At 34.4% G+C, this 12193-nt stretch overlaps 1 protein-coding gene and 1 long non-coding RNA gene across 2 annotated transcripts in view; one reads left to right on the top strand and one right to left on the bottom strand.

Annotated features, from left to right (window-relative positions):
- The window catches only part of LOC102999809 (uncharacterized), a 465504-nt gene that overhangs the window by 9451 nt on the left and 443860 nt on the right, over positions 1 to 12193 (bottom strand). The window lies entirely within an intron of this gene.
- Positions 1 to 12193, top strand: part of ADGB (androglobin) — a 155540-nt gene that overhangs the window by 131014 nt on the left and 12333 nt on the right. Inside the window, exons 29-30 of the mRNA XM_007171346.2 lie at positions 1717 to 1828; positions 10669 to 10841. Of these exons, the coding sequence (XP_007171408.2) occupies positions 1717 to 1828; positions 10669 to 10841 (285 nt within the window). The remainder of the gene's footprint in view (positions 1 to 1716; positions 1829 to 10668; positions 10842 to 12193) is intronic.

The following is a 12193-nucleotide window of genomic DNA, read 5'->3' as shown; positions in this document are numbered from 1 at the left end:
ACTATTAGAGCTGTAGAGAAAAATAAGTTAACAATTGAGTTGAATATTTTAACACATATCTTTCAGAAACAAGTAGATCAAGCTGAAAAACAAAATATATTTGATCACTAGGATTTGAAATATTAAGTATAAGCTTAATCTTTTAGATATCTATATAGAACACTCCACCTAATAAAAGAGAATATACTTTTTCATAGAACACACAGGAAGCCTCAATAAAAACCAAACTATACTGTGTAAATGTTATCTCAACGTAATGCAATAGTAATTAGTAATTAACTGCTTAAAATCCCATAAATATGAAAACGCAGTGAAATATACTAAATAATTCCTTAGTTTAAAAAAATCATTAAAAAATGAAACTATTGGGCTTCCCTGGTGGCGCAGTGGTTGAGAGTCTGCCTGCCAATGCAGGGGACACGGGTTCGAGCCCTGGTCTGGGAGGATCCCACATGCTGCGGAGCAACTAGGCCCGTGAGCCACAACTACTGAGCCTGCGCGTCTGGAGCCTGTGCTCCGCAACAAGAGAGGCCGTGATAGTGAGAGGCCCGCGCACCGCGATGAAGAGTGGCCCCCGCTCGCCGCAACTGGAGAAAGCCTTCGCACAGAAACGAAGACCCAACACAGCCAAAAATAAATAAATAAATAAATAAATAAATAAATAATAAAAATAAAGGAATTCCTTTTTTAAAAAAGTAAAATAAATATCCTTTAAAAAAAAATGAAACTATTAAATACAAAGGACTCCATAGAAATAAAAAACTACAAATCAATATTTGTAAGCCACATCTAAAGTAGCATTCAGTGGAATGTCGACTTTCAAATTAATTTCATCAGAAAGTATGAATGTTAAACAAATGAACTAAGCTATTAAAACAAAAAGTTAGAAAAAGAGTAAAAGAATAACTCAAAAATAAGAAGAAAAAGTTTTAATAAAAATGAGAGTAGAAATTAATGAAATGGGGAATAAAATTTAGGAAAATTAATAAAACCTATGCTTTCTTAAAATTAATAAAGTAAACATGCTTCTTGTAAGACTAATCAAGTAAGAAAAAAAGAAAGAAAATATAAATAAATCAAATACAGAACAAAAAATTAGGATAGAGGTATAAATGCAAACAACAGGTTTTTAAAAAATTTTAAGTATTATATACAGCTCTATACTAGCAATTTAAGACTAACAAAAATTGTTTCAAATGTAAAATTCCTGGAGTAGGGGGAGGAATGGCATAGCTGCTCCACTAAAAGAAAGAAAATATAAAATAAGAATAAATAAGAATAATAAAACTGAAATGATAATCAAAGTCTTACCTTTCCAAAAAGCTATAGGCCTAACTGCTTTACAGGATAGATCTAACAGACTTTTGAAGAGTAAATTGTTCTAGAAAACAGAAAAAAAATACAAACCTTCCAATCCTTTTTAAGAGATTAATGTAATTCTGATTCCAAGACTGATAAGTAGCAAAAGTAAAATAAGTAAATTTCATTTATAAACATGAATGCAAAAGTTATAAATACTAGAATATATGATGGTAAGTATTCGTGGGGTTGTGAGGATAAACTTTTATAGACTGTGGTATTATAGAATTTTGGAGAACATCTGACAGTATCTAATTAAAGTATTATTATATGATCCAGAAAAATATTCATTTATTATGTGCCTAAAATCCTATGTTTATTTTTATTGTTAATTGTTTATTGCATTTTATTTCCTAGGTATACAAGTATATTATACAGTGTTTGGTGTTGTATAACAGTTGGCCTCTCACTGAAAGTCAACAGACGTTTGTTCAAGCACTAAAAGACTTAGAGAAAAATGATAACAAAGGTATGTCACCCTAAATGATATTCATGTGTTTTATATCTTCTAGAAATATTTAACAATAAATCTATCATGTAATTATTAAAACCTTATTGCTTACAATTTGTACTTTAATCCAGTGGCATTTCCTGTTCTGTTAATTGATTACATGTTTCAAAATCTTGCTGTTTGGTTTATAAAAACCAAAAATATATGATTGTTTAGGCCTAGTTTAAACAAAGTTTGTCCAGTTAGTAAAAATTACTAGATGATTATCTAACAAAGGTACAGGAAACTTTTCTAGTTATAAAATTATGTTTGTCCAAGTTTTTGGGAAAGTATAACTTTAAAGATAAGTTTTTAAAAATATTTAAAAGAAGGAGAATCTCCTACTGAAAGAAGATACAGGTTTACTTTTTAAAATGTAAACTACTCTTAATATTCCTGAGAAGGAAATGATAGTTTGATGCTTTAGACTAAAAAAAAAAATCTGAAATAGCCTCTACTCCTAAGCACTATATCACATTATGCAGTATAATAATTAAATCTGAAGGAATGAGTATTTTCAATGCGTATTCTTTTCAAATTTGAAGCAAGATAGCCTAATCATAAAAATTAACATATGTACATTATTTTTAAAATAAAACTATACAATACAAAAGAGCATACTACAACACCAAAAGCTGGTGAGGATACAGAGCAACAGGAATTCTCATACATTGATAGTGGGAATACAAAATGGTACAGCCAAGTTGGAAGACAAGTTTCAAGGTTTCTTTTCTTTTAATTAATTTTTATTGGAGTATAGTTGATTTACAATGTTGTGTTAGTTTCTGCTGTACAGCAAAGTGAATCAGTTATACATATACATATATCCACTCTTTTTTAGATTCTATTCCCATATAGGTCATTACAGAGTTTTGAGTAGAGTTCCCTGTGCTATCCAGTAGGTAGGTCCTTGTTGATGATCTGTTTTATCTATACTAGTGTGTATATGTTAATCCCAAACCCCCAATTTACCCCACCCCCACCCCCTTTCCCCTTTGGTAACCATAAGTTTGTTTTCTATATCTGTGACTCTATTTCTGTTTTGCAAATAGGTTCATTTGTATCATTTTTTTAGATTCCACATATAAGCAATATCATATGATATTTGTCTTTGTTTGACCTACTTCACTCAGTATGACAATATCTAGGTTCATCCATGTCACTGCAAATGGCATTATTTCATTCTTTTTTATGGTTGAGTAATATTCCATTGTATATATGTACCACATCTTCTTTAACCATTCATCTGTCAATGGACATTTAAGTTGCTTCCATGTCCTGGCTATTGTAAATAGTGCTGCAGTGAACACTGAGGTGCACGGTTTCTTATGAAACTAAAAATGCATTTACTGTTGTGAAATAAAATTCACATTGTATGGCATGACAAGAAAAATGTGAACATAAAAAATGTTCTCTGCCCTTTGGTCTCCTCTCTCCCCTCTACTGTGCATTGTGTATCTGCATTATGCATCTACCAAACCTCCCCCATCAGCAGAAATACCTGCTCAATCATAAAAAGCAACATTCTCCTGGCATCAACAAGACAACTCCTAAAGGATAACATTCCTTCTTGATGTTGTAAGGGGCCAAGATGCCGCTTAGATCTGGATTGTGTAAACTGTCAATAATTCATCGTTTAATGTATAGCCCTCTGTCTCAAAAACCTTATATAACTATGCCTTGACTTCTTTTTTTTTTTTTTTTTTTTAATGCCTTGACTTCTAATGGGTGGAACAGTTCTCAGAGCTTTCTGAAATGCCGTTCCTGGGTTATAATCCTCAATTTGACTCGAAAAACTTTTCCATTTCTTTCTTAGATCGACTAATTAATTTTTCATTGACACTATGTAACCAGTAACTGTGCTCTTTAGTATTTACACAAAAGAGTTGAAAACTGAATTCTGGTTTAAGATGGTGACATAGGATGCTCCTGAATTTACCTCCTCCCACAGATACACAGCTGATTACCTCCTACACATCAGGCAAATGGAAAAACTCACACCAAAACGTATCGTAAAGGTTGAGATATACTCTCGCCATAAACCCTACACCCAGCACAGTGACATACAATTGGAAGGGAACTCACAACACCCAAAGCAAAGGGTTTGGACTGAACGTCTAGTGCCCCAGCTATTAAAATTTCCACGTGAGTGACTGGCACCCAAAACACCTAGCTCTAAAGGCCAATGGGGTTTTGTCCACAAGACCCGTAAGACTATAGCAAATAGTTCTTAGTAGGCTTCCATGGGTGCTCTGGCCTCCAGGGCTCAGTGCAGAGACAGCAGACAGAACTGCCCATTTCCCAGTCTTTCCCTGAAAGGTCTATTTGCATGCTTTAAAAGCTACTGCCTGAAGGTCTGGCTTCTAATCCAATATATTTTTTTAATGTTTGTACTACCCACAGCCATGTGTACATTCAATGCCATCTCTATCAAAATTACAGTGGCATTTTTCACAGAAAAAGTAAAATCCTAAAATTTGTATATAACTACAAACTAGAAGAAAACATGGGGGATAAAATCCTTGACATCAGTCTTAACAATGATTTTTTTGGTATTGATACCGAAAGTATAAGCAACAAAAGCAAAAATAAACAAGTAGGACTATATCAAACTAAAAAGCTTCTGCACAGCAAAGGAAACCATCAATAAAATTAAAAGCAAGTTATGGAATGGGAGAAAATATTTGCAAACCATATATCTGATAAAAGGTTAATATCCAATATACATAAAGAATTCATACAACTCAATATCAAAAAAAGAAACAATCCAATTAAAAAATGGGCAGAGGACCTGAATAGACATTTTTCCAAGGAATACATACGGATGGCCAACATACACACGAAAAGGTGCTCAACATCACTAATCATCAGGGAAATGTAATTCAGAACCACAATGAGATTTTACCTCACATTTGTTAAGGTAGCGGGTACTGGCGAGAATATGGAGAACAGGGAACACTTTGTACACCGTTAGTAGAAATGTATATTGGTGCAGCCATTATGGATGGAGGATGAAGTTTCCTCAAAAAATTAAAAATATAACTGCCATATGATCTAGCAAATCCACTTCTGAGTATATATCCTACGGAAATGAAAACATTATCTCCAAGAGATATCTGCACCTACATGTTCATTGCAGCATTATTTACAATAGCCAAGACATGCAAACAGCCTAAATGTCCATTGATTGATGAATGGGTAAAGAAATTGTGGTAAATATGCACAATGGGATATTATTCAGCCATAAAAAGAAGAAAAACCTGTCTTTCGCAACAACATGAATGAAGCTTGAGGACATTATGATAAGCAAAAATAAGTCAGACAGAGAAGACAAATGCTGTATGATCTCACTTACATGTGGAATCTGAAATAATGGAACTCATAGAAACATTGAACAGATTGGTGGTTGCCAGAGAGGTGGCTGGGGGACATAGAAAATGAGTAAAAGTGCTCAAAAGGCACAAACTTCCAGTTATACAATAAATAAGTCCTGGGAATGTAATGTATGTTTCTCAAGTTCAAATTGTCCGACACAGGTGGATTTTCAGTAACTGAACACGGTAGTATAATCTATGAACTAGAATAATGTAAAATGTAGATCTTGATTATGGTACAAAATTAATAATATGAATTAAGTTTTTAAAAGGAAGTTAACATTAAATGGAGAAATACAGTAGAGTGGCTAAACTACTGTACATTCCACTACCTGAAACTGGGTTATCACCTGCAAAATTAGAATAACTCCTATATTATATAATAACTCCTCTATTTCAAAGTTGTTTGGAAGATTCAAGATAATATATATAAAGTTCCTAGAACCTAGTAGCACTTCAAAAAATGGCTTTATCATTATTGTGTATTCCAACTAGAAAATAAGTCTTTAGGAATAATTATGTCTTCTTTTTTGACATCACATTTGACAAGTTTATGTGTGAATGATCAGCTGCTAAAATTAAATGACACCTTGTGTCACCTAATACATTTTTTGCTGAAAGTAGCAAAGAAATTCAGGATTGAATTATATTTAAAATGAACCAGGAAAATTATCTATTTGAAAAAATATGTTTCAATCTTTTTGAAAGTTAAGTGGCTTTTGAATTCAGAATAATCATTCTCTAATTTCATCTTTATAAATGTGTTTTTTTAGTTAGCCAATTTGTTTAAATTAAAACATATCAATATGCCCACTTCCACTTGTCAATTATATTTACAACTCATAACCTACAAACTTTAACTTTAAGAGTGTGATATAGTTTAGAGGAATTAAGTTCTTAATGTCTTAAAATTATTCACTTAGCTTGCTTTTCAATTATAAATATATCAAACATAAATTGGTCAAGTGTTTTTTTCATTTGTACATTGGTGACCTAATTTAAAATTTTATGTAAATTAAATGGAAATGTTGCCCTATTTACTGATTTAAACTCAATGTTTAATTTATATGAGAAATAAAATATATAATTTTTAAAAAATATATAATTTAATTTTTTTCAAAATTTTACATCTTTATAACTCATGATAAAATATAAGGCCTGAAACATGGCTATGTACAACCTAGGATATTTCTATTATAAAATTTTAGGAAGTTAGGCCTCTGGTTAACATGAAGCAACAGTGCCACCTTTAGTATATTTCAATACTTAAGTTTTAGTAAAAATTGCTTACTTTCACTTAAGAAAATAGAAAATGGAGAATCTTGAGCAGGTAATACTTAGTGATATCATCTGCCTTTATACATAATTAGCGGTCTTGTTATTTTGAAGTCCTTTCGTTTATATTGCTGGCCTGCATATTTGAAGTTCTAATCTATGTGCATTAAACGTAAACTTTATCATTCTCAAAAAAAGGTTTCAAGTCCCACTGCTAATTTTATTAGCAGGATTATAACATTATTTCCTGAACTTTTATAAATATTATATTATTGGTTTTTCTTAGGCACAATACATGCATGGTGTATCCAGTTCAGAGTATTTGAAGAAACCAAGCATTGTAGATACTATATATATTTACTATATATATTTATATATTCATATATACATGGTGTTTCTGTTTATATTTACCAAGTGTGATTGTACTTGGTAAATGTATACATTGTTCTAAACAAGTTTTCTAGTTGAGAAATTATATTAATGTTCAAATCCCAACCTAATAGTTTCTGGATATATAAATCTAAGCACTGAATTTTAATCATAAAATCAAAATTACATTTCTGTAATTCTTCTAATTACATGAATATGCAAAGCGGGGTCACATTTTTCACAATTTTGACCTACTAGGATATTTATTCTTGCATCTTACTGACATATATGCTCCCAACACATACAGGTTCCCTATAAAGCTTTACATATTAAACGTAGGCAATCTGATAATGAATACATACTATGAGTTCAGCCCTATACTAGGTGAAATTAGGAATTTAAAATGAAGTATGTAATGATATTCTCACCTTTGTTGAACTTGTAATTCTGGGAGAAAAGTTTACCATATTGTAAGCCATTAAATAATATGGAAATTATTTTATTCTATGTATTAATAATGTAAAGAAAGAGGATGGTATGCACCTGCTGTGTGCCTCACACTGTAGTAAATGTTCACGTATGTAAACTTGAATATTAGAATATGTAAACTTGAGTGGAATCAAATGTGCCTAAATGTATGACTCAAACGCTAAGAATTATGGGTAGTGAGAAAAAGAAAGCACCAGAAATACCTAATGGAGCAGCTTGAGATTCCATTTCATCTGACACTTGTTAACATCTTAAAAACCTGGGGTGTATGATACTAGGTAAGAGCCTATTTTAAATGTTTTTTATTGATTTTTTTTAAAGCCTGTGGCACAGTCTTAGGTTTCACTTAAGCTTAATGAATACAATAAACCTGCCAAAGTTAACCTCCAGTCGCTGATCCGGATTCACTTCTAAGTCATTTGATTATTTGACCAAAGGATTTTCCCTAGCACCACACTTCTCAGCAGGCTGGGGTTGTTGGCAGAGAGGCAAGTTGCCCCCTTGTAAAATCACGGTGCTTGCGGTTGTGCAGGATGCTCTGTCCCCACTTTGAAAGCAGCCGATAACCGAGACCAGGTGAAACAAGATCTGGATTCTTCGCAATTACTGTTTTACTTTGCTGATGGGGTGACTTACAAGACTCCGATTTTGAAAGGGACTGACATGTCCTTTGAACTGTTATTTGAATGCTGATTCAACTTATCAGTTGGGAGAGCCTGAGTAAATTACATAAACTCTCTGAACCTACCCTGCTGGGATTCTTTGAGAATTAAAAGAGAAAGAAACATCGTAGGGATTCAACAAATATCATTTGCTCTCCCAATACTTGGGTATTTGTTAGAAAAAAATTAATAGAACATAAAGCGAAATCCTTCATATTGGGAAAAGGTAATTATACCCTCCTAAATGTAAACCCGTGTTTCTCTAAGTAAGTGCAGTCCTTGGACCAGCAGCCTCAGAACTATCTGGACACTTGTTAGAAAGCAAATTTGGGGGCTCCGCCTCATACCTTCCAAATCAGAAACTTTGGGGGGTGGGGTCCAGAAATCTGTTTCTTGACAAGCCCTTCAGGTGGTTCTGACACAGACTAACGTGTGAAAACCACTCTTGTAAAGGAGCCTTCAGCTTCACTGAACTCTAACTCACTGGTAGTCTTCCCTTCCGCCCATCCCTTTGCAACATTTGCTTCCAAGGAAAGGGAAAACTGTATACATTTCTTAAAGCAGTGTTTCTCAAAGTATGAATCAGAACCACTTGAGAGAGTTTTTAAAGCTGTACATTCCTGGGCCCCATATCAAACTCTAAGGGGTTGGACTCTCTGGGGTTTGGGCTTCAAGACCTACATTTTCCAGACTCCTTAGGTGATTCATACATTCATCAAATTTGTGAATTGTTGCTTTACAGTAAGCATAGCATAACTGGTAACAGAGTTGTCTGGCTGCACAAGATAAAAAGAATGAATTCTTCTACTCCAGTTTTTATGAGGTACTATTATGTAGCACTGGCCACAGATAGATCTCTAAAATGTAGTTAACTCCTGATTTTGCTGGCATTGAGACCTCTGGGACCTGGATTTAAGTGAGGTGGTAGCTGTGGCCACTGAGACTGGTCGAAGCCCAGTTACCTCATATTGGGCTAAAGATGAAGAGCTGGTACTGCACCATCTCTATACAGCAGAGACAGCATGAGGAGCCTCTGCAGGGAAGCGGTGCTGAAATACATGGGCTTCCATTTCTGTGCAAATAGTGTTTCTTCAACCTCAAAGTTTTTGGTTAACAAAGGATATCAAAGAACCAAAGAGAAAATATGTCCTTTGCAGCCTCTCTACATTCTATCCTGGGTTTCTGATAAAAGGTGATTTTACTGTGCGGCTTCCTGTGAAAATCTTTGTCTTCTTTTCTTCTTTCTTTTTCTCTTGATTCAGTTTCTATGGCTCATCATTTCTACCCTTGTGCCTCATTCTTACTCTCATTTAAGTAACCTTATTTTCATTCTGTGGTCTCATTATTTTCACTTTTCTGCTCACAAGTTCAATCGGTCCACTTTTTTCTTTGCCTACTCATCACACGCAAGAGCTGAGCTGTTTAGTATGGAATCTCACGTACTCCACAGAGCTTTTTGATATTTCATGCTCTTGTGACAAGGTCTCCAGGCAGCTGTGAGAGACCTGGCCTATGTGAGTTCTCCATTCTCTCAGGACTCTGCCCCAGACAAACAGCATGCAGAGATAACTCAGAAGCTTCAAATAAGAAAAGAAATCCAGGAGGACATCAATGGAAATAGCAGGAAAAAGGACTCCAAAAATTTACTCCTCCATAAAAACAATGAAAAAACTGGCAGAAATGATCAGAATCAACTTTTCAGAATTCTGGAAATTAGCAAAGGCTTTATTCAAGAAAAACAGCCATATCTCTTTAAGAACAGTAACCTTTATGACATTTTTACTTGCCCCAGTCCCATCCCCTGGTCTCCAGCTCAGCAGTAACCTTGAAAACTAACAGCCTGTATTCCTGGTACAGGAAAATGGAACTGAATCTCTTTCAAAGCCTCATTCCCAGAAAAACAAAAACTGAAAAACTTTGTCACCGACAAACTTGCCCTATGAAAAATACTGAAGGAAATCATTCAGGCTGAAATCAAAGGACACTATGCAGTAACTTGTATCCACATGAAGAAATAAAATGCACCATAAGGGAAATTTTAAAATACTTAGAGATGAATGAAAAACAATTAACAACATACCAAAACTTATGAGATGCAATGAAAGCAGTACTAAGAGGGAAATTTATAGCTATAAATGCTTACATTTAAAATGAACAAAGATCTCAAATCAATAACTTAACATTCCACCTTAAAAAACTAGAAAACTGGAAAAGAAAGAAAAAAAGTAAACCCAAAGTAGGCAGAAAGAAGGGAATAATAAATATTAAAGCTGAGATAAATCAATTCAATATTGTACTGGAGATACTAGCCAAGGCAATGAGGCAAGAAAATGAACTGAGACCATCCAGATCAGAAACAAATTAGATAGTAATGATCATTATATAACCTTATGAATAAACCAAAACCATGATTTATACATTTCAATGGGAAGTTTATAGTATGTGAATTATTTCTCAATTGTATAAAAGGGAGTCACACAGATCTTTATAAAAGGTCTGTCTGCTTGTTTGCTTACCTGCTTGTTTAAATAAAGAAAAAAAATCCAAATGCCTTAGACTAACCATTTTTCTGACTTCTTCCCTTTTTCCTACATGACATGATTTTATTATTATATCATGACTCACTGGTTTCCTTTTTTTGTTTTTCTAGCACATGGAGAGAAACATGAGGAATTAATTACCTTAGGAAGTCCAGATTCCCACACTATTAGTGAGGGACAAAAATCTTTAGGAACTTCCAAAACAACAAGGAAAGGCAAAGAAAAGTCTTCTGAGAAAGAAAAGATAGCCAAAGAAAAACAAGCGCCTCGCTTTGAGCCTCAGGTGGGTGTGACGCTTTTTTTATTGGAGTCATTTAATAAATTTAGGTTCATTGGGTCCCTATTTTCCCATATCTTTTGAGGAAAACCTGAAAAATTCCATCTCCTTGTTTGCAGCAATCATCTAGATACCTTAAAGACATTCCTTGGGCACCTTCTGTAAGCAGTCTTCCTTAGTTTAGTGTCAAAAAGCGTTAATTGAGCTTTTAATATGTAAGACACTGTTTTGGGGACTTGGGTTTCTAATATTAATATTATACAGTCCCTACCTTCAAGGAACTCACAGTCTAATGGAGGAGACTGAAGGTAAAGAAAGAGTTGTAATGTTAGATATGGTATGCACAGTGGTAGAAAGGATAGGTACCTATTTCAGCCTCTGCCTAGAGGAGTCCTGAACTGAATCAGTGAGCAAAGACATTCAGAGGCAAAAATCCAACACAATTTGGTTTTTGAACCACTAAAGTATGGGGTATGAGGCTGGAAGGGTAAGTAAGGGTCAGGTGGAGGGGAGCCTTTTAGAAAGCCTGGTTAGAAAGCTGGGACTCTATCTGCAAGCCTGGGGTCCTGATTCCAAAGTTTTTCAGGACCAGGTAGGTAATCCCAATGACTAAGGGTAAGGAAGAGTATGTGGGTGGCAAGTTTGAGGAGTGCAGGCAGAGTCCTAAAGATACTCAAATTCAAGTTATTTAAAAACACTGAACTCAAAACAAATTACCTGTGAGGACAAAATCTTCCTATCATTTGTGATCACAGCTTAGGCTACACAGGGCTGGGAGGTGGGACTTTCAGAAGTGTACTGACTTTAAGAAGTGTACTGACATGATCAGATTTACATTTCAGATACCTTGGTGACTTTTAAGGGTATGAAATTAAAGGGGAAAAGATTAGAGATGGGAAAACCATCAGAAAGCACTGCAATAGTCCAGACAAAAGAGTACAAGCTGTACCAGATACAGGTCAGAGGAAGGAAGAAGAGGACAAATGAGGTTCTTCTAGTTTCTGCTAAACAAAGTACAGCTAACTCTCTTTCTCATCCCACTGAAGGTGTACAAACTTTAGTGTAGGTGGTTAAATTGGTGGATACATTCCCAAGTTAAAGTATGATTCAGTCCAAAGAACAGGAAGAGGCAGTTAGAAACTGAGCAGACTATTAGCAAAGACAAAAATGGAGAGAAGAAAAAGCATTTATCTCTTCAACAAGACAAGATTGCCAGGATGAGTATTGATGACAGAACCTGGGCATTTATTCAAGCATTAAGAACAACTGAGCCAAAGCTCTGCATTAACAGGGTTGAACAACTGACTTTTCATCTTCAAGAATGTCCTGAGGGAAAAGGAGTGGCTGCCAAGGAAAGA

This window comes from Balaenoptera acutorostrata, chromosome 14 (assembly GCF_949987535.1).
Source record: "Balaenoptera acutorostrata chromosome 14, mBalAcu1.1, whole genome shotgun sequence".
Lineage (NCBI taxonomy): Eukaryota > Metazoa > Chordata > Mammalia > Artiodactyla > Balaenopteridae > Balaenoptera > Balaenoptera acutorostrata.
Note: the sequence above shows the minus strand (reverse complement) of the source record. Positions and strands in the feature narration are given on the sequence as shown.